General features: G+C 34.9%; 1 protein-coding gene across 2 annotated transcripts in view; it reads right to left on the reverse strand.

Moving 5' to 3' along the window:
- The window catches only part of RB1CC1 (RB1 inducible coiled-coil 1), a 66,492-nt gene that overhangs the window by 7,157 nt on the left and 36,506 nt on the right, over positions 1-22,829 (reverse strand). For both annotated transcript variants that reach the window (XM_036400594.2, XM_036400585.2), the window contains exons 10-20: positions 22,504-22,690; positions 22,341-22,422; positions 21,436-21,497; positions 20,324-20,427; positions 17,768-17,894; positions 10,788-12,703; positions 6,817-6,976; positions 4,483-4,591; positions 4,123-4,363; positions 2,491-2,542; positions 1,376-1,423 (exon numbers count right to left, since the gene is read on the reverse strand). In XM_036400594.2, coding sequence (XP_036256487.1) covers positions 1,376-1,423; positions 2,491-2,542; positions 4,123-4,363; positions 4,483-4,591; positions 6,817-6,976; positions 10,788-12,703; positions 17,768-17,894; positions 20,324-20,427; positions 21,436-21,497; positions 22,341-22,422; positions 22,504-22,690 — 3,088 coding nt within the window. The remainder of the gene's footprint in view (positions 1-1,375; positions 1,424-2,490; positions 2,543-4,122; positions 4,364-4,482; positions 4,592-6,816; positions 6,977-10,787; positions 12,704-17,767; positions 17,895-20,323; positions 20,428-21,435; positions 21,498-22,340; positions 22,423-22,503; positions 22,691-22,829) is intronic.

The raw sequence follows: 22,829 nt of genomic DNA on the forward strand, positions 1-22,829 counted from the left end.
ATAACATTCCATGTATTAAAATGAGCTCCTTTTTGGTCCTTGTAGAAGTAACCCACAAGTTCTTCTGCAAAAGCCAATGACCCATGAAGATTTCTTTTTCACACATAATGCCTTCTGAGCTCCTTATCTGAAGTACCTCAATAGAAATAAACACGGGTATTGAAGTGTTGATGTATACCTCAATTTTAGAAGGGCATTTAAAAGGAGGGGGAGAGGGAAAGAAGGATGAAGAGATAAATGATAAAAACTCACTATGTAAAAATTCACTTTATAAGTAAGGAATTGCAAAGCTATAGAGTTCCATTTAGAAATCAAATTTGAATTGCTTTAGAGACCAAAGAACCACCAATTTCTCCTACATGGCTTTGTATTAATCATAACAAGAATAATCCTCTATTTGTCTCATACACACTGTTTCTTCCATTTTATTTTACTCTAATATGACAAGAGATCAAGGGTTTGATTCAGGAAATCTACAGAGAGGTTTACAAAACTGTCTGGGTGTATTTTGAGTTTTTATTGTAAAAATTACAGTTAAATAAATTCTGTGTATTTCACTGACATTCTGAATTAAAAATCATCCTTGAAAAATTATACTTTTAGATGCCTTGCAATCTTTCCCTACACCTGGTATGAAGTCTAACTTCTCACTACAGAGGTACCAGTTCCTACCAAACTTTTAGGTATCACCTGTCAGTTAAAGAAAGTGTGATCTCCATGGCCAGTCCAACCAAAGGATGTGCCTGTTTCCTATACACCTATACACATAGGAATTTTTTAAGACTTAAAATTGAGACCTGCTAGCACAGATAAAGTGGGAATAAATAAAAGAGAAGAATTTATACTACAGGCATCAAGGGCACTCTGTCACTAAATTATTTTTCCTTCCATAGGCATTTACTGTAGCATTTCATATGGTGGCTGCCTGCCACCAGCTAATAGGCAGAATTACAGTTTCACACCTTACTAAGGTGGCAGGTGCAGTTTTCCCAAAACAATCTGTAAGTTATTGTTAACACTCCCAATTATGCTTAAAGTGTAGGCATATTTGTACTCATGTAAACTGGCCTTCAATCTACTGCTGCTGAAAACTGAATCATGGTGCCCCGGAAATTACCACCCCATTACCCCAGCTCTGGATGGTCTGTGTTCTTTGGGAAGAAGTCACTTTTCAATCCTGTGAATCTTTTTCCATGAGAAGACTAAGCTCATGTAACCTCTGGAAGGTTATCAGGTTCCCTATTCACCACTAGCCTTAACACTTTAAATATTTTTTAAATAAATAAAAAAAATCTTAGATATTAACAAACTTAACATTTTTAAGCTTTTCTTACTTTTTTATGAGACTTAAAAAATGGATTGCACAAATACTTACCAATCTTTGATTTAATCTCTTATTTTCCTCTTCTTTCAACTGCAAAGTCTAAAAGAAAACCTTAATCTGATTAACTGGATATTATACTTCATAGAGTACAAACTTTTTTTTTTTAAAGTTCTAATATGACTAGAGCCCAACTACTTGTACAATACTACATCCTTCAGTTCTAAAACAATTATCAAAGCATCTTTTGAACAAAGACATGCAAAAAACCCCTTCAAGTCTAGAAAGTATCCTAGTGACACAAACCCCCATGCTAAGATTGTACCTGCATAGTCATATTTCTCTTTCAGTTAGAAAAACACGTAAATAGAACAGCAAAAGAAATCTAATACATTATTATGTTATAGCTTCTACCCATGAAAAAACCTTTGCAATCAAATGACATAAAAAAGCATGTATGTGCTCATAGTCAGAAACATCCAGGCAGTTGCTTCATACAGTGTCACAATCCATTAACAGAAAGCATTCCTGTTCTTTATTTGGTCCCAGATTTCAGTCCAAGTGATCCTAAAAAGTTGGAAGCTAATGATACCTTTTTTTTAAAAAAAAGGTCAACTTCAAAGACAACTGAGATGAAGTTAGATATGACTGGCCAATTAAAAATTACTAGAATCTGAAATACTCCAGCGTAACTACTAGAGGTCAATCTCACATTTTACCAAGAATACAGTCTATGAGGAAAAATTACCCATTTTTATGAGAAAGTAGCAAATCAACCTTAAATCCTGTTCAGCTGTTTTGTGTTTTTTAATTAGAAAAAGAATTTGTAACTTTTTTTCCCCCTATATAAATTCTCTGTATCAATGATCTGTCACTCCTAAAAAGAGTGACAGATCAGTAAAAAGAGTGACAGATCAGTTACTTGTACTAAAGCCCAGATGAACCTAACAAGGATAGGCCAAGAGTAGTTTTAATAGTTATCTTGAATTACTTCAGTGAATTACAGTGATCCAAAAGTACAATAAAAACGATTCCCTGAAATCATATTTATAATCCTTGCAGACACTATGATGCATCAGAGCATATAACTGACCACAGCACTTCACATGTACATACTTGTAAGTACTTAGTCGTAAGTACATAACCTGACAAACAAACAATCTACTCACTCTTTCTAGCAACATTATCCTCTGCTTTTCTTCAGACATATGAACATTTTCACTAAAAAAGAAAGAAAATGGAGAGATTAAAAACTAACCTTTTTTAGTAATCAAAAATTGTCTTTTCCACACTCACCTGTTATCTTCACTTAGTGAGGAGTGTTATACATTTGCTAGCACAGAAGAAACCGCATAGAAAGACATTTAGGAATCAGCATCGATATTTCTGGATGGGGTTTTGGAGTTTTTTTTCCTTTTCTTTAAACTAAAGAGGTTCTTTGTTGCAACAAGCCAGTGCATTTTCAGCCATTGATTAGTTTATCAAGCTATATCAGGGCATTTCTTGGTATTTTGCATTGTTTTTAAGACACCAGGATGAAAGATACAGCCCCACATGCTTTGACAGTTAACCCCTGATATTGCAATTCAGCTCTATCATGTCCTATTTTCCTGGTATGTAGCTCAAAAGCTACTGGGGAGTACTCTTAAGTGCCCTGGTACTCTCTGGTAGAGACACTAATGTGAACTTGCTACTTGTTGCCTTTCATCTGTGGGATAAACTGAGTACTGGAGCATGATAAAATAAATGCTAACATCCCAAGTAATTGCTTAAGAACATAAACAGTAATTCCTAAAACAGTTATAATGTACTTTAAAAGCAGTTTAAATAGGGAAGAAACAATGATTTTCTAGTCCAAGTGATTTGGTTGAGAAAACAGACAAGTTTTGGGATGAAACATGCTATAAATCCAATCAAAATTATCAGAAAACTAACAGATTATAAATAAACCATACTAATCATTACTTCATTTCAGTTAAAAGGCTGTTTAGCTCTCATGTAATAGGAAGCAGTCAACAGAAACCTGTGAAAGTTTCTGTCTAATCATACCTTGGGTCATAATTTTTTTGTTCACAATCTCACCTTAAATTTTTTTTTGTACATCTGTTTTGAGAGTGCAGGGCTAGAATGATTACTATAAGAAACAGCTCTTTTTTTAAAGATGGGGTACTTCCTGGTTTTATTATCAGTGCAAGTTTAACTTGGCAAGGACAAGTTTTCATCTTTATTTCTACAAAGCAATTAAGTGCTCTGGGTGTGTGATTCTGGGTTAGGCAGCATTGGTTGTGATGCACACTGACTAAAGTCAATGTAAGTACATCTAACTATTTCGCTCTTGTCCTCTGATAAAAACCTTGCTCCTCTTGTGTGTTTGCCTGTCAGGTTTCTTACTTCTGTGAATGGTATGGAGGAGAAGCCTGGGGTTCTTTAAAATGCTGGTGGCATGAAAGTGAGACACTATTCCAAAGATGTGTTAGTAAAATGCAGCCTCCCAGCTCATTCACCATTACAATTTTCCTTCTGTTTGACTTAAGTTTTGAATACTTAGGTATATTCTTTTACATGAAGATTGTAGGGCCAAGTTTCACCTTGAAGCTGCACACTTGAAAGTCACCAAACCCACACATTCCTAATGATTGTGACACCACAACTGTATGTACATGTATGTTTAAAAGAATATTTACAGGAAGAGCATCAAAGGCAGGAGAGTTAAACACACTCACCTGTACTTCACACTCCCCAAGAGCACACATTTCCAGAACAAGAGCATGCTTTATTCTACTCTAATGCCCCATACTTACTGCACAGCCATCATACTGGTTTCCATCGTGGAATCCATTCTCCCCTCAGCCCCAAAGTCAGCAACCAATCTCTCTGTGTCTGTGGGCACATCAGCTGCACAGGCTCCACAAGCTTCTGATGCTACTGCCAAGTAGGTTGATGGAGAAAAATTACTACTTCTCAGTTTATTAACTTCTTCTTCAAGTTTCTTCTTCTCTTCAAGTAAGCGAGCTCTATCTTCAGAAAGTGTTTCAATCAAATCTAGGACAGAAATAAACGGAATTTCTTTTAATTACAGCAGCACTAAGGATCAAAATCAATCTGCAAAGAATAGAACAGTCCTATTAGAAAAGATGAAACTTCTTCAGAATCTTGCTTACCCTTATCTTTTTCTTGCTGTTGTGTAAGCACTTTTAATTTGTCACTAAGATCATTAATTATGTTTTCTTTTTTCATTTTCTCTCTTGCCAGAACAGTGTTAAAGTTGGTCTGAAAACAGAAAGGAAGTATTACTGAAATAAGGAACGTACTGTAAAAACGTAATGCAAAATAGTACAAAAAGACAGCATGCATTTCAGTTTCTACAATAAAAGAAGAAATCAAAACTTTTTTACTTATTGCTTTGATGAAGAAATAAAATGCCAGTACATTTTATTTTTTGTTTTTCTTTAAAATTTTTTTGTAATTAATTTCATTTTTAACCCTCTCATTCCCTCAAGCCTGATACATACAAGTAGTATAGTAAGAAATAATTTTAAGAAACCGTAAGTTGTTGATTTTTCTTTAATACGAATACTTTTTATTCCAGTTAATGTAAATTACTTGAGCATTCTATATTTAAAACAGTTACTTGAAGGGTTCATATTATTAAGATAAAGCTGAACTGCATCCAGATATGTTACATCAAATGAAAAAAAAATACCATTACCAATACAGTATAAACTGAATTAAAAATACATTTCAAGTCATGCATTAATTCTTCAGTGAACAACTAATTATTGCAAAAGACACACAGGAATCCTGGTTAATAGCTTGAATAGGTGAACATAAGAAGTGGCCAGCATAGCCTTCAGTACCAGTCTAACAAATCTTTCCAGTTCTTCAGTCCTTCTACTGATCACTGTGCCCTTTAACTCTTAGGGTGCTGCTGAAGAGACAGACAAAACCTACTAACAACCATCTATTAAAAGGATATTTCAAATTACTTTTAATTCTTCTGTGACTTTGAAGATTCTCTTGATATATGCCTATCAACTCTTAAAATGCAAACTATTTGGTGGGCTACACAACTTACATAGGGCACAGCAGCCTTTGTTATATGTCTGCATAACAAAACTGTTATATACACGTATATAACAAATACACATATGTATATAACTTTGTTATATGTCTACATAACAAAAGCATAAGTGACACCTCTAAGGAAACTTCCCAGAGGAAAAAAAAAAAAAAACAAAACCCAAAAAAGACAAAGGCAAGACTAAATAGCCAAAATATTCAGTAATCAGCAGAGGCAGTGAAGTAAACTGTCAGCACTGACTGTTACACCCTTTTTCTGGGTTTGGGGTATTTGTTTGCTTTGGTTGGGGTCTTTTATTGTTTGTTGTTTTTTTTAAAAGGTTCCAGCTTTCCTTGGAATTTGCTGTCAATGCCTCAGAACCCTCCCTTCCATGCTCTGCTCCAGAAATGAAGAATACTATTAGATAATGAGGAAAATGGAATACTAAGAAATATTGGAAAAATAAATCGAATTATTATCAATCTAGGAAAAAATTTCCTATTAGATTTACTATGTAAGGCTAACTTCAGCATTAATGCTTGCAGCCCAACTGCAGTAAGACCCCTTTCTTTACAGCCATCTGCAATTTTGTGTTCCCTACTCCCTGCATCAAGTGATTCATTGCATTCATTCACCAAGCTGGCTGATCACCACCCTTGTCTCTTTGTCCTTATTTGATCCTACCACAGCTACAGTAAGGAGAAGTGCTTAAAACAGAAAATCCTTTCTCAGTGTTTAAATGCAACAAAGTTGCAGATAATAGCTGTTACTAACAGATTTAATTTAAGAACTTGAGACTCCTCTACAGAAACTAAGAGGCTCAAGATGTTTTGAAAGGAAAAAAATGTGTGGATACAGATGTAAAATAATAATCCAGTGCAATGTGATTTTTCATCAAGATAAGGACTACACAGTGGCTTTAAGTTTATTACTTAAAATGCAACATACATTGTTTGAACCTCAAAACACCACCTGTCCATGGTAATAAACTTTAAAAGCTAGTGAAATACTAATTGATTCCAGATCAATTAGTATTTCAAATAATTAATTTAGTGTTGTCCACAAATTTTTTAATACCTGGTCTCTTTCTGCAGTTGAAGAAATGAATGAATATAGATTCCAAGCACTTAAGCAAAAGAAGTCACAAAAATTGATTCTGGATTGCCAGTTGTTTGGTAATTGGTTTCGCCTTCTGTTTTGCTTTTTTTTTTTCCAGTGGAATTTTTTTGTTTGTTTCTTTGTTGTATTTTTTTTTTCCTTAATGCTTAAATGTTTGACTACATTAACACATCATATCCTGGCTTCAGATAATCACACAAGTTTAGAATGTGCAAGTGTTACAGAGCAAAAGAGAAAACCGTACTCTAACTTCAAAGCAGCAAAAGAACACAACTGTCCTGGAAGCAAAAATAATTTTTAAAAAAATCAGCTTTACCTGCTGCTCTGCAGTGAGTGATGTTCTGATGTTCTGCATTTCTTCATTTTTTCTTTTCTCTTGTTCTTCAAGTTGCTCTAAGAACTTCATTTTTTCTTCCTGAAGCTTCTCCTGAAGTTCAGCGACTAAGTTTGATTCAGCAGATGATTCAGCAGGAGGACTTAAAAGAAAATTTTAGGCTTTAAATGTGCAGCATATACCAAGCCCCACAATACATGAAATAAACATACACACAAGAAGTCAGACGTTCATTTTGAGACATTATTTCTGAAATATTTACAAAATACTATATTACAATTAAACCATTACTAACTTCAAGTTCTACTTTTTAATCATGAGCATCTCACCAATTCTTACTTGGGCTTTCTCTGTTTTTAGCATAGCATGCTGGCTTTAATTTTGAAGTTTTGTGGTGGGAGAGGACTTTTGTTTATACTTTTAGTAATGCAACAGAAAGTCAGGAAAGTAGTAAAAAGAAACTATCAACTTCACAAAGATACTAAGTATGTCAAAATGCAAAGCCTTCAGAAATATCACATAAGGAAAATAATTCAGCAGAAATCTGATGCTAAGGAATCCAGATGTGAAACTCAAAACTCTGGATTGCAGAATCTGGAGGACAGCAGTGATGATCATAAAGGAAGGAAACCATCAACAGTCACAAAGACAGGATAATGACCTTAAATGGCTTTTAAAACAATGTTACATAAGCCAAGTATTTTTGCACCACTGATGCAAAAACTAACTACACTCTTCTGTGCTTTGGCTTGAGTTATCAAGAACACCTCTGAAGAACTTTAGAATAGAGAAACCCTGCTGTTGGGCAACAATTGTGAAAAATTGTATTATTTTAAGTTTCTATTATTCATCTGCACCAGAATCATATTTAAACCATATTGATATTACAACTAATCATATTTAAACCCAAAGCTCTTAGCTGAACTAAACCAAAGCAGAAATTGTCTGCCTCTCAGATGGATTGCCTGGAGTACTGCTTGCAAATGACAGCCAAGTAAATGATATTGTTGTTCTGCAAAGGATGCTAGCACATTACTAGTTTTTATACCTCATCACTGTACCAGGCAGTAAGTTTATATATTTAAACTGAAAAGCTCTTGTCAACTACAGCAACAGTGACAATGGCTAATGGCTTCATTATTTTCAAGATACCAAAAGCACATATCTTCAGATTGGGGTTTCTTTGCAAGCAAACACTTGCATTGCTCTAAGATGACAAAGAATGTACTTAGTAACACTTCTACTTGTTCTACCACATGGGCATATACTGAATATACAAACTATTATGCAGCAGCTAAGCACTCAAAAAGCCCATAAGAACCTCTAAATAAAAGAGCTCTAAAAGCCAACCGAAGTTCTCAGAGTGGCTAAACAGCCTCTGACATTATAGAAGTCAGAAGTAAAATAAGCAGAGAAAACAAAGTCATGAAACAGGCAAATATTTTTTGTGCCACCAAGTAAACATTTTCATGCTTGATTAAATTTCAATTTATTTCTAAATGAAGCCTAGCTAGGAGAGAGAGAGGACATGCACTCTGTGAAGCTCCACTACATATGGTGGTCTGACAGAAGTGGCTGGGCAATACTAAGACTGCAAGATACCAAAGCAGTAATTCCATCTTTAAAGCAGTTGGGATTCCTATTCTACTTTTAACATTCTTTAGAGTACTAACCAGAATACTGTTTCAAAATACTTAACAACAAGTCATTAAAGATATTGTGATTTTCTCTACTGTTTTACACTACTACGTAGTGCAGAAAGAGTAAATGAAACTACAAATGCCTTGCAGTTTTATTATCTTTCTTAATCAAAATGACTTGATTTTCAGACATACCAAACTATGTTAATTTTTATACTGTGGTAATGCATGGATAGCAAATATTCCTTTGTTGCCTCTTAATATTTATGTTAGTTTTCATGGAAAAAACTAAATTCCTGACACCAGTGCAATACTCAGGTAAAATTTAACAATCTGTCTCTCTGTCTGTACCTTCTGAATGGCTTATGTAATATTACTCTTCTGAATGGCTTATGTAACATTAGTCTTGCAGAAAACAACAAACATATAGTCACATGCCAAATAAAAGTTGTTTTCTACCATTACAACTATTAAACAATGAGGGAGAATAACAAATCAACCTGAGTTATTGACATAGCTTGGGGTTTTAAGAATTCAAAAATCAAACAAGTAAATAGTGACTTTGAAATCATAGGACAGATTTACTCAACATATGAGCACTTTGGAGATAAAAACATAGTGTATATCTTGATTCCTAGAGAAAAAAAAAATAATCGCAGAACAAAGGCATAAAAAGAACCCTGAGGAGGCAAAATATATTTCAATGTCACACTAAAAATTAAATTACTTTACAGAACTTTGTAACAAACTAACAGCACTTCTTTGGATGGAAGCAGATAATAATTCTTTGAAATACATTATCTGTTTTATCCAGTTTGGATAAGAATACACAAAGCTGTAATCACAAGTTGAAAGTTAAGTGTAGGTGGATTTTTAAAAAGTCTGATGACACAGCTACATCTTTTTCCTGTTGAGTCAAGTTCTTCAAATTTCTACAATGCATAAATACACAGAAAAGGAAAAGAATGCAGAATTTATCTTTTTTCTTCTCATCACACCATATTTCATTAAGAGAATATTTTCTTCAATTAAGAAGGGCTGTTCTTAGATTTCATTATCCCAATCTTAATTCAAAGAAGCAATATTATCTTGATGCATTTCTTTATACACTGACAAGCAAACATAGGCACTAACACAACATCACATAATCATGGACTTGCTCGCATGTGAAAATCCTGAGGTAGCAGACAATTCCAGTGAAACAGATACTCTCATTTCCCTTGGACTATGACTATGCTGTTGGACTCTGCATGACCTCCCCTCTCCTACCTTTTTTTCTTTTAACAGTACCTTGATACTAAAAATTTAAAAGCTAACTTAAGTCTGTACTCATTTTTTGCAGTATTCTTGCTTTTATGTCAATTCTGTCCATTTTATTGATCTTTTCCCATTTCACATACTTGGTATAGCCTAATACCTGGGAAAAAAATTTCTCTATTAAGATATTTTACAAACAAGATCTATCTGCTGCATTGATTCACACCAAAAGTACATAAATGATAAATGCTAACATTTAAAAAAAATACTGTTGCTAAGCCTTAGTCACATGGAAAAATTCTACTATTTCCATTCTATAACAACATAATGTAGGCTGCTGGCAAACTGCTAAGTATGTAAGATACAATAAAAAGAATAATTCTACACATTCTTGGCTAGGGAAAAAATGTATTTTTAAAATGGAAAAATCTCTGCAGAAATTAACAACGAAAAATTGTGATGTTAGGATGTTCTTTAAGATTATATTGCACCTTGGTGTTTCATTATGAAGTTCAAACTGAAGACAAACTGAAGACAAACTGAAATAGGTAAGTGGGGCAGCAAAGGTCATTGGAAGTCCATGTGGCCATGGGACAGCTCTCAGTCAATCCTGTATCAACTCCCACACAAGTTTTCATGCCCCATTATCACCAAGCTGGTGTACAGTTAGCCAATAAAGAAAGTTATCAGGCTACCAAAAAGCCAGCCACTACATGCTCCCACAGTGCTAGCAGAGCAAGGATGGGAAAAGAGAGAGGAGCTGAGACCACCAAAATTGCAATTTGCTACTGTGAAAACACTCCTTCAACATGACTGAAATATAAAACCTTCATTGCTGTCTTGAAATAATCCTGTATAAGATATTTTACCATCCTTGAGACTAACCACAGATATGGGAACACCACTACCTATAAACATTTTAAAATGTGAATATAGAAACCATTACAGATAAGCACTATTACAAATACAACAATCTTAGTTACTGCACAGCATGTCATGAATATACCATACTGATTAAAATACTAGGAAAACACAGTAACTTAATTCTTACAGTACCTCTGATTCACTTGCATCTCAAGTTGCAGTATTTTTTCCAAAAGCCCTTTTTCAGCAGCTTCCCTCTGTAATTCCAACTCTTTACAAGCAGTTTGTACTGCATCCTCTTTTTCACAATTGAGCTTCTGAATGAGCAACTGCCTGTCTTGTTCTTGGTTAGATATTAACAGTTCTTTCTCTTCCTTTAGCTTACGGATAATAGCTTCATATTTTTCCTGCTTCTCACTGAGAGACAATTTTTCTGTTTTTTCCTTCTCTAGGGCAGTCATTTCCAACTCTAACTTACTTTTCAGTTCTGTTATTTGCTCTGAAAGTCTTTTTTCTGCCTCAGCAGCTTTTTGATGAAGAAGCGTTACTTTATTTAATTCAGTTCTAAGCAAATTTGATTCTTCTTCATACCTATTTACTAGCTCAGAAATACACTGATCTTTCTCAATTGTCATCAGAGTCCTTAGTTCTGATAAGCCCACTTGATGTTCATCACTGCTGACTTGTATTTTATTGTTTAATTTATCTATCTCCTTTCTTAAGCTTTCCGTTTCCTTGTCAACCTGAGATCTTAAGGTCTCTTGTTGCTGGTTTCTGCTTTCTTCCAAAAGAAGCTTCATTTCATCAGTTTCTGCCTCTTTCAGGGCAAGTTCAACTTCTAGTTTGCACCTCAAATCAGACAGATCTGAAACCTTCAGTTGTAACTCTTCTACTTGTTGTTGTTTCTCTTTCATAACTACCTCATGAGATTCCTGCATTTGTTCAAGTCTATGCTCGTTCTCTTTTTTTAACTTATCCAAACAGTCCTTGTGCTCAGCTAGGACCTTCTCAAATTCCTGTAAATGCCTGGCTTGTAGGTTGCTTTCCAGTTCTTTTAAATGGCTTTGCTCTAAACTCTCAAGTTCTGCCCTCAGGAGTTGTAGTTTCTCATTGTTTTCAACATGAAGTTTTTTCAAGTCTTCAAGTACAATTTCACGTGACTGTCTCAGTTCCTTGATTTCAGAATTTTGTGTCTCCATTTGGCATTCCAATTCAAGTAATTTCTGGTCTTTTTCATTCTGAAGGCAAACCACAGCTTCTTTCTCATTCTTTACTATTGCAAATTCATCATTCTTATTCTGAAGAACTTCCTCAAGACCTAACAGGTCACCTTTTAACTTTTTGATTTTCTTTTTACTTTCTTCACCATCCTCCAGTAATTTATTAATTTTAGTTTCATACTCACTTTTCAAAGACTGTAATTCATTTTGATGTTTATCATTTAGCGTTTTTTCAAGTGAAAGCTTTACCTTTTCAATTGTATTTACTATTTCTAAGGAGGTACATTTTAATGAATTAGAAAAGTCACACTGTTCTCTTTGTACAAGTGTTTTGAAATGGCAAAGATCTTCTTTTATACCTCTTAAATGTACCTTTGAGTCTTGAGCAATAACCCTACACTTCTCCACACAAACACTGAGAGAAGCATTTTCTACTGAAACATCCTTTACACAAGAACTTGTATCTTGCATACGCCTACTGTCTATTGCATTGATAACTGAAGAATAAAGAGATTCCACCATCATTTCTGGGCTTTGTGGGTCACTTATGACATTAGGAGACACTGGATTTTCTTCTATTACAAATTCATTTACTGCTGACATAAAGTCAGATTCTGGACTCTCTGCCAATGAATCCAAGTCTAATGATCCTTGCTTAAGAGCTTGCTCCAAGTTCGGATGGGCAATAGTTTCAAAATCGAACGTGTGAGCATCAATGCTGTCTGGAGACAATTCTTCCAAAGGAGCTGGGGGACACACAGGAGGACACAGGGGACCCTGAAGACTGAGTGATGGAGGAGTTCTTGAAGAGGTAGCAATTGCGGTTCCTGTAGTACTTTCCGTCCTTGGCGTGGTAGCAGATTGTGGCGATGCTTGACTATTGGAGGCCTACAAGTTATAAAACAAGAAATGAACACAAAGTAATAAGCAGAACTGTTAATATTAAAAATTAATTCAAAACCACCAGGCAAAACAAGAATTTTAAAAAATCAGCCTTATTATTTGTAACAATCAAAAATATGTACTACTAAAACTTAAGCAAAAATTGCAGAAAATCAAGGAGATCTTCCATTAAGTTTCAGAAAAACATCATTTGTAAACACATAAATATTAAATGTTCACCTAGCCCAAAGTCCTACGTAGAGCATAGTCAACTGTATCTTACCAGTCAGAAATAGCACTGGTTCTTTACAGCCTACTTATTTCAGTTTTCCTAAAAATTTCATTACTAAAATATTTTTATTCTGTTATTGCCAATATTGTAATTAAAAACTCCTTTAGTACCTTTAAGCTATTAACCATTATACACAACATAGAATATGGAAGCCCTAATGCCAACGATACATCTATAGATTCTTAAGACAAAAAAATAAACCTTAAGCTTCAGCAAGTGCAGAACACTTTCCAGTGTAAGTCAAAAAGCAATGTACAGCCTCAGTATCCAACAAAGACGCATTCCTGAAAAAGTTTGTAATAGGATGGATAGAGAAGCCAATTTTTCCTAGGAAAATTATAGTGAAACACACACAGTTAAAATACATAAGGCAAGTAGCTGTGACACACAATTAAGGGGTATGCACAGGATCATCAGGATCACAAACTGGAAGAGATGCAAAGTTTTCTGAACATATCAGTGCTCTGAAAGATCCCAGATGCATTCTCTGTAACATCATAGCTCAACTATTACCTTGCTCTTCCATCCTTCATCACTAAGAACTTGTTTGATTTTATTCATATAAGAAATGTGACAATCTTGAAAAGAAATAGTTCCTGAAGAAAAACTCATGGGAATTTTTCTAGCAGAAAACTCCCATAAAGTGTTCAGTCTCAAAGTGCTGGAAATCTGGGGGTGCTCTTCAACAATCCAACATTGCCTCCAGCTAATAAATTCTGTGATCTTGCTCATGCCTCTTTCCCAAACCATCCACACTGCCTCAATGCAACTAGAATGCATGTCTGGTGTTATTTACTATGTTTGCTATTATTGAAAGACCTCTGCCATCCATTGAATTCAGCTACTTGACTGGCAACAGTTAGTGGAGCTTGGCAATGAATGTTCAGCAACAGCAAAAATCCCAGAAGTGACAGACATTGATCAGCTGTGGTATAAATAGCCATTTTTTGCTGTCTCCATCTTGTACAAATGATTGTTACTCAAAGAGGTATCTTGCCCTCCTCTGCACCAAGGAAATATTCCTTAAAGGAGATATAGCATGTTTAACAATTCTCAGCTGTGATTTAAGAAGAATCTATCTCCAGTTTCAACACTCATCTATTTAGCAAAGTTGCATTTTCACCTCAGCTCTCTTAGCTTTTGTATCTTTATGAATCTAAATCATACAATGGTTTTTAAATACATTGTAAAAAACCCTTGTGATCATTGCATATAGAATATTGTATTTACGAAAAGTGAAGAGGACATGAAACAAAAAAATGAAAAGGAAATGCTCATTTCTAAATGATCCTATTAGCCCAGGTTTAAGCATTTCCCTTGGACTTAATTTCATCTTGTTGTTTATCTAAGAAAACTTACAAAAATAGATGTTGAAGGATACTGTGTATGCTGATACATGCCTAGGTTCAAAGCATGCTTTAAGTGACAAACATCTACCATTAATATACCAGAAACAGTTACAAAAACTATCATCACAGATGTCAACCACACACTAAAAAAAGCAATTCAAAGACTTTGAATATGGGAAAGTCCTACAGAAACTCACATGCAAAAGAATGATAGTATCTACTTTTGGCAACCCTGCAGAATCATCCTAGAAGATAAAGAGTAAGGATTTAGCATAAAGAAGAAAAAAAAAATAGTCACTCTGTGGAGCAATAAGGAACTCTGTTTCCTCATGACCTGGGGCTGTAGAACACTACATGCCCTCAGCAGTGGCTTCTGTGAGTTGGGAGTCTAATGAGAGCACAAGATTACTGCTTAGAGAAGAGTTAAACTTCACATTTTGAGTGTCTGAAACTATACAAAGACTGTTTACTGAGAAGCCTGTGCCTGCCATCTAGTCTGTTCACAATCTACAGGCAGCAATGTATCCACATGTCATACACTAATTTTTGTCATGACAAAGGAAGAGAAGTCAAGAGCAAACAACAAAAAAATAGAGACAGAAAACCAGAATTAATTTCCAAGTTCTCAGGTGTTGCAAGACTACGTGCCTTGCTCTAATTATGTTACTACAAAAAACAATAATCAGGAATACTGCAATTCTCAGGAAGATTACAAGCAGTGTTTCAATTCCAACTCAACTAGAAGAAATGGTAGATTTATGATCTGATTTGAAAAGCCAGCTTCCCTTATAACAAAAACTTTTAATACCAAAGGATTGCATATGTTAATTACCTACTAATCACTGAGAAGACACCTTAATCATCTTACCCATGGGCACCTTAGCTTTTCCTGGACATCTTTAAGCCAATTGCTGAACTGCTTAAACTTTGTATTACGGAAATAAGAGGGCACAGCAACGTCTTTGAGGCTATTAAATTACAAAGAATAAGCAGAAAGTCTTAAAAATGAAAATAGATTTCAAAGTATTAACAAATTAAACAAACATCCACAAAAAGTGTCATTTAACTACTCCAATGTAGTACTAAAGTAAAAAATTATCATTAATGTTCTATGAACTTGAAAACTGAAATAATAAGACCTATGGAGACACTTGAAAAGAAATACTCTCAACACCCCCAGTAAGTAATTCAATCTCCTCTGACTTGCTCTTTACTCCCTTGTCTGCAGCCACAACTTTTCCCTCCTGCCTAAAGCAACTATCAAAGGACACTTGCTGTGGCTGATGCAGTAGGATGAACTTTCACTTGACCCAGACAGAATTAAACTGCTGCACTACCAACAATCCAGGGAAACTATCCCAGTCAAATCTGAAGAACCAAGCTTCTGCTGCCACTAGTATGGAAAGGGAAATGCCAGGGTCGAATGTGTCTCTTCTGTAGAGTATGAGAATAATAATATGGGCAGCACTCAACACCTGCACAGCCAACTCTGCACCAAGCTGAGTGACAGTTCACCACCAGAAAAAGTGGATGCATGAAGATGTAGGTATCTTCATGACAATTATTAAATGTTTATTTATTCTTCTAATTATTTATTGTGAATTCTCAGCAATATTGAAGATATAAAAAGGAGCATTTTAAAAATTACTTCAGTAATTCTACACAGGCAAAAGTAATACAATTTAAAAAAACACTTCTATATTAGCTGCAGAGTAAAACAACACAGAGAAAGACCTTGTGTCTTTCATCAAGTAGTAAAAACAACATTGCCTTTGAAAAGTAAAAGATCTCTGACAAATCTGTTTGCTTCAATTCCAAAAAGAGTTCAAATGAATCACTGAAATGACACACAGAGATGGGCATTCTCAAGATGACATCATGAATGGCCCAGCTCTGATTGTGCAATGAAATTTGTTCCAAGGAAAGAGACAATTATCCAAATCTGTCTGAGCACCTGACATTTCTGTGTGAGTGAAGAATCCAAATTAGTCAAACAAAAGCAAAATAAAAGAGTGTATTTTCCTGATTTGGCAAACATCTTTTTCAGTACAGCCAGATACTTATACATTTTTTTCAGATAAGTATGTCTGAAGAAAGAAGGGGAAATTACAAACTTCACAAATTCAGATATATTTCCTGCTTATCTTTCTAAATGTTTTTGTGCCTATTTTGAATTAAAACCTAAATTTCACATTCTTCTGACACTGCAAGCCTTTGTGAAAAAAATAATTTATTAGAACAACTGTCACTATCCTAATTTCTTACAAGATAAATTTCAGGATTTGGGACTCCATATTGGGAGTGAATGTCTATATTTTAGAGCAAGGTCTGTTGTAAGGGCATGTTCAGAAAACACCAAAATTTCACAGATTTTCACTTCCAGCAATTTCAATGGCTGTTACAGTGTTCAGGCCCTAATATTCTTATTCTTAATGGCTGTTCATTTGAAAAACAATCTTCATAAAAAGAGAAAATAGCTGGGAAATAATACTTAAGTAATATACCTTTTCTATATTACAGAACAAAGAGCAGCCCAGATTTCATATTTTACATAAATAAAAGATTTTCAGTAAATCTCCTGTTCAAATCCCAGAGAAATCAAAAGATAGAGAACTTCATGTCACTTGCTTTAAACAGGAAATTGCTATTCAAAATTAAACATGACCATAGCTTTATCTGTTATATAAGATGCTTCCCAGTCAGCCAAGTGCATTCAAGAATTTACACTGCAGACAATAACACAGCCCCTGAAAAAACCTATCGATTTTCTACAGCAAAAGAAACTCAGTTTGAAGCAGTCAACTTCACAAAAAAAATCTTAAGCATTGCTAAATTCACCCAGTGTTTCCCTGAGAAAGGCCACAGTCAGAAGCTAAAAGGAACCTATTGGGTATACTATGGAATTTAGAGGCTGCATGCACAGAAGCAGAAGTGATTGGCAGAAACACAGTTTCTAGGGGAAGGAATCTGCTTGACAGGCAGAGTGAAACTAGGGAAGGGATCTTTTTACCATCTGTTCCTTCTGTACTCAAAGAGAAAGACTGCACAACAGCCAACCAAAGCCCCAAAATCTCCTTAACTGCTTGTGCCAAAAGGGCCTAAGAAACACAGAAATCCAGAGAAGTAAAAAATTCCCTGAATACAAACTGAAGCAATGCATTCTGCAGACAGAAGATTTGAAAGTGACAGAAAACAAAAACGTGAACAGAGCAACTCTACCTCTACAACTTCTGTGGAATACAAACATCTGTAAATATTCTCAGAATATTTACTAGTTTATGATTAGAAAGAAAACTTACGCAGGTAATCTTCATATCAGGAAAAAAAAAAGATGCATTCTAAAGTGTTTGATAAAACAATGTTATGAAAATATTCTACTGTTTTAAATATAATATTATCTTTTTTATTGATAAAGAAAAGCAAAAATACCTTTTGCTCATTCAGCAGGTCTGTAATAGTTTGTGACATTTCATCCAAACTCTGTGCTGCCTTGACCAGGTTATGTAGAGCACGTACATGCTGGTGAAGAGGTTCAAAGTCACAAAGTATGGGAACCCTTAAAAACAGTACAGGATTACTTTTTTCCACGCTGTTAATTTAATACTCCAATCTACTAAATTATTATGTGTATATTTCAACAATACTAAGCTTGCCTCTGTGTAAGGTCTGTACTTTCTTAATTTCATCTATTTTATATGGAAAAAAAAAGTCTATGAAGACTCCCTGGTATTTTTGTTTAAAATTAAAAACTTGGGCACTTTTAAGGAGTCTGTAACAATAAACACAGTAATGAGCAAGTAATTCCAGTCTTTCCTCCCAAGGAAATCATTTGCCAGTAGTACCTAGAGTTCCAATGACAGTAACAGAAGTAATTAGATTTCTAATTGAAGCACTTGTGTTTGCAAATGACTATATTTTGTCTCCAGTTGGATTCTCTCCAATCCAGCTCTTCCTCTGAAGAAGCAATTAATTCTCTACTGTTTTATTTTCATGACAGGTAACCTAAAATTAAACAACTGATTAATGCATCCTGATCACATTTCAAGTGTGGCAAGATAAGTTGAAAACATGAAGCAAGAGTTCATCTAGACTAACAATATAGTAAAAGCAGATGACACTTCAATGTATTCTGCATTCTCTACTCAATATATAGGGCAAGTGGCATTAAGTGTATTTTTGAAGAATTAAGATTTCAATCATTGCTCAAACACAATTTCAGAAGACAGAAGCACTGTAAGTAAATGAAAACATCATTTTAATTATGCTGCTGAGAGGTTCAGTGCTGATAGAAAAGGACTTTGGGTGGGTCTCAGTTTTGCTTATTGCTTACTCCTTACATGTTAAATGAAAACACCAAAGAAAGTACTGCTCTCAATTTTCTCCTGAAGATCAGCATCGAACCAAGGTGTGTGACAGCTTTTACCCACACAAGTTACAAGTTCAACACTATCCTCTGTATTTTTCACCAAATGCAACCCTGAGCCCAGAAACCAGGAGGAATGACATAATCCCACCTCTATTGCCATCAAGTGGAAAGTTATGTCACTACAATTCAAACCAAATGAAACGTCTTAAGTCAGTGATTGGTTTTCTGACTATAGCAGGGCAAAATTCTTCCTGATCTCAGTATAAACATCCAGGAAGATTGTAAAATTCTCACAGATTAAAAAAATCAGGTAAGCATTAGGAATAAGATCTTATATTTGCACTTTTTTCCCCACAAAATAGATGAGGAGCAACCCAAGGAGCAGAACAAGAGAAATTAAAAGGGTACATCAGCTATAAAATTACCTATGGCAAATCCACTGTGATGGTGACTAAGCTCACTACACTTGTTAACTCCACCAACACTATCATAAAGATAGCCAGGAATTCTGAATCAAAAAGAATGCCAGTCCAAAAGACAGGTGAACAAAAGCAGTGAATCCAGCTCCTGCCTTATGCACCAATAACAGGTATTAGGTTGACACTGTTGGTGGACCTGACAGATGACAGTGAAGCATCCTCCTCTTGCATTTACCTTTGTAAATGCAATCCCAGTTTTGTGGGACTGTGGGCCTGGGGCTAAAAAAAAAACCCAAAACAAACAAATAAACAAAAAACCAAAAAACAGGAATCACAGCAAATCTCAAATCTCTAACTGCAGATCTCTTTCAGGAGGAGGAGGATGATGATCTGAATGCGGTCATACTGACAGATCTCCTCCTAGGCAGGACCTTACACACAACTTGCTACTACCCATTTCTGGCCCATTATCTTGGTTGGCATTTCCCCACCTTGACTGCTCTGAGTTTGGAAGCTCACACTAGCAGTCATCTTTTTTCACTAGATAGCTCCAAGTTCTAGATAAGGAACTAATTCCATAAATTGCTTCTAAGACAAACCAGTAGCTTTCCTGTCTACATATGCATGTCTGCCTCACTATTGGGAAGTAAGAAACATAGAAATAGAGCTTCTACTCAAAATGATGGATTTCCATTGACAGCAGAGGCACTTAAGAAAATGCACTTTTTAGCAAATTCAGGCTAATAAAATTGGAGAAAAAGTAGTAATTGAATATAGGAGATCTCTATGATCTCATGCTGAGCTAAAGACATTATTTTATTTCCTACAGAATACCACACAACAAAGAGCAAAAGAAACAAGTATCAAATCTCATTCTGATCTGACAAAACATAGTTATGAGTTTATTTCAGTTTAAAACTGATAGCAATTTTTTTGCTTTTTATCTCTGAGGTAGATCAAAGAAACACCCAAAATCCTTTACATCTCAATACAGAATAGGTATGTTCAAACCATCAGAACTTGGAATACATATGTATCTGCATTAAGTCAGTGAAGATCATTGCTTAAGAATGGTAATAAGATCAGAAAATCCTTGTTTGTTTTTTATGGAAAATGACCTAAGGGGGTGGAAAACTGATGAGGATGGGACCCCCAGGAGACCTATTTCTGTAACACACAAATTGTAAAGAGGTGCCTTACCTGAGTAATGGCTGTACTTCTGAAGGACAGAAAGACTGCAAAAACTGCAAGTCACTCAATGAGATATCTGGAAGCTCACTGTCAAATCTGCGAGGTTTTCGTGTCTGTAAAGAAGATATTAATTTACACATTGCTGTAAAGTATCAGATGACTAAAGAAGGATCAAGAAGAGCTTAATAAACAACGTGGAAAAGTCAGCAGTAAACTGATCTCTTGCTCTTAAAAATCTTAAAAAGATTTACATTTTTAAAAAACCATGTCTGGTCCTTTACCCCTAAAAAACACTCCTTACATTTGTAATGATTAATTATCCATAGTACTTGGGCAGCAGTAAAATAGAGTATTCCAGTTAGAAGGGAACTACAATGAGCATCTAGTCCAAATTCCTCCCTATTACCAAGCTTCATAAACATTATAGATGAGTTTAGAAGTTAAGGGATATAAAATGGCACTGAAGCTTTATTTATTGTGCTGCTACACATACAAATATTAATTCAGTTCAGTATTTGAGACATTGAAGTGAGTACCATTCTTATTTTCCAAGTATCCTTTAAATTAAAAAAAAGGCTGAAAAGGAGAAGCTGAAAAGGTTAAAAAGACAAAGTGAGATGGCAACATTAGAATCAAGGAGTTAGCTTACTTCAATTAACCAAGCTGTATGAAATCAAAGCTAACAGGCAATATTTAATTACAATGCCCTCACGTTATCAGCTAATTAAGAGGCAAAAATGCTTTTCCACTCATCCACTGATTACATGGAAAACTTTTACTTGCTTTTACCATCCAATTAATTTTATTGCTCTATTATTCACAAGACAATTAGATGATCAAATTATTCTCCTGGCTTCTTTTTTCTGATCATTACGATTAATTTTTTTTCAATACCACAGACTAAAAAAGGACTGCACTACTAAAAAGGAGAGCTGACATTTCCTCTCCCACTGCACTGCAAGTTACAAGCCAATGTTAATATAGGTCACTTCAAATGGCAGAGAACACTAGCTCCCAGCTTCTTCATGTGTCACAGGGCATATAGCTTCAATGAAAAGCCCAGGTTTTTAATTTGTAGAACTATTTAGAAATTAAATAAACCCAAAAATATGAATACATACACAAAAGGATGGAGGCCAGGAGTCAAGTCCTCTAAACAAACGATTCCTTAGAAACGACTTCCCTGAAGAAAAAACCCAAACAAACAACTTATTTAAAGGAAGAAATGCAATGTCTCAAGAGAAATCAACTGAAGTTATTGCACTTTAATAGCTGAACTACATTTGGAAGCATTACTACTTATATTGATGTCCACATAAAACCGTAAATGACCACAGAACATCACACAACCCACCATTCAAGCAGAACTCCCTTCACAGAAGTCTCTTTTTGCTTAATGTACACACAGGCAAAAGCCTCAAGTTATTTTTGAAATTTTCACTGTAATCTTCCTCATTTCCTTTCCAAAAAAAATTGATAAACTTTCACTCAATTCTCTTATTTTAGCTGTTTATTCAGAACACAAGTGCCAGACTTTGCAGAAAAAGTAATCAAAATTCTTTTAGTAGAATCTTTATTTTTAATTATGTGCTTAAAACTTCTAGTGAAGGTCTTTAGACGTGGGCCTTAGTTTTTGGATTTTCCTGGAGTAGTACAGAGAAAGTCACAGCAGCATCCAAATATTCAGTAATGGTTTTAGAAGTGTTATTTAAAAGAACAATAAAGCTCATAAAAGCTCACAATGCACTTTTAAGCACAAACTGCATTAAAGTGTGATAATGAGAATCCGTATCTTTTACAATCATTTCACAGCTTTCACATTATTTTGGATAATCTATATGAAAAAGTTAATTGATTTGATCAATGGAAAAATATTTTCTTTGTAATAGGACCAGCATGTACTTCCTATTTAAATAAAAGAAAATGTTCAAGTCTTTAAGTAAGAATATGATGAAAATTATTTTAACTACAAAGACAAGAGACATACTTCAACACAATTTGACTTCACAGAAGAGAAAGTACTTACTAAAGAGTTTACCAAAAGATTCCCTTTTTGCCTTTTCAGCTTCATATAGATGTTTGCCATCTTTTATTAAAGCACCTGCCCACTGTGAAAGGGGAAAATACATTGTTACTTGTTAATTTATATGCTGATACAAAGGTTTGGTCTCAAAGTTTTATTTACTTACCTCCCTGTAGTGTTTTATGAACATTTTTCTCCTCACAACTTCAACAACAGCTAAACAGTACATCTGAGGAACAGTGCTGAGAGCCTCTACAACTTTGACCCTTTCTAGGAGCTCTGTTACAAGACGAAGCAGTGCTTGTAGTTTCTCTCCATCTTGGTCAGCATGAAGCATTACAAAACAACACCACCTACAAAAGTAGACTACACTTTAGAAGATCACATCTTGGCAATTTGTTTTTCATTTATATTAGATCCAGCAACACGTCTGGATGAAATGAACAATGACATCATTTCACATGGGATGACAAGAGGCTAACAACAGTACCA

This window comes from Molothrus ater, chromosome 1 (assembly GCF_012460135.2).
Source record: "Molothrus ater isolate BHLD 08-10-18 breed brown headed cowbird chromosome 1, BPBGC_Mater_1.1, whole genome shotgun sequence".
NCBI lineage: Eukaryota > Metazoa > Chordata > Aves > Passeriformes > Icteridae > Molothrus > Molothrus ater.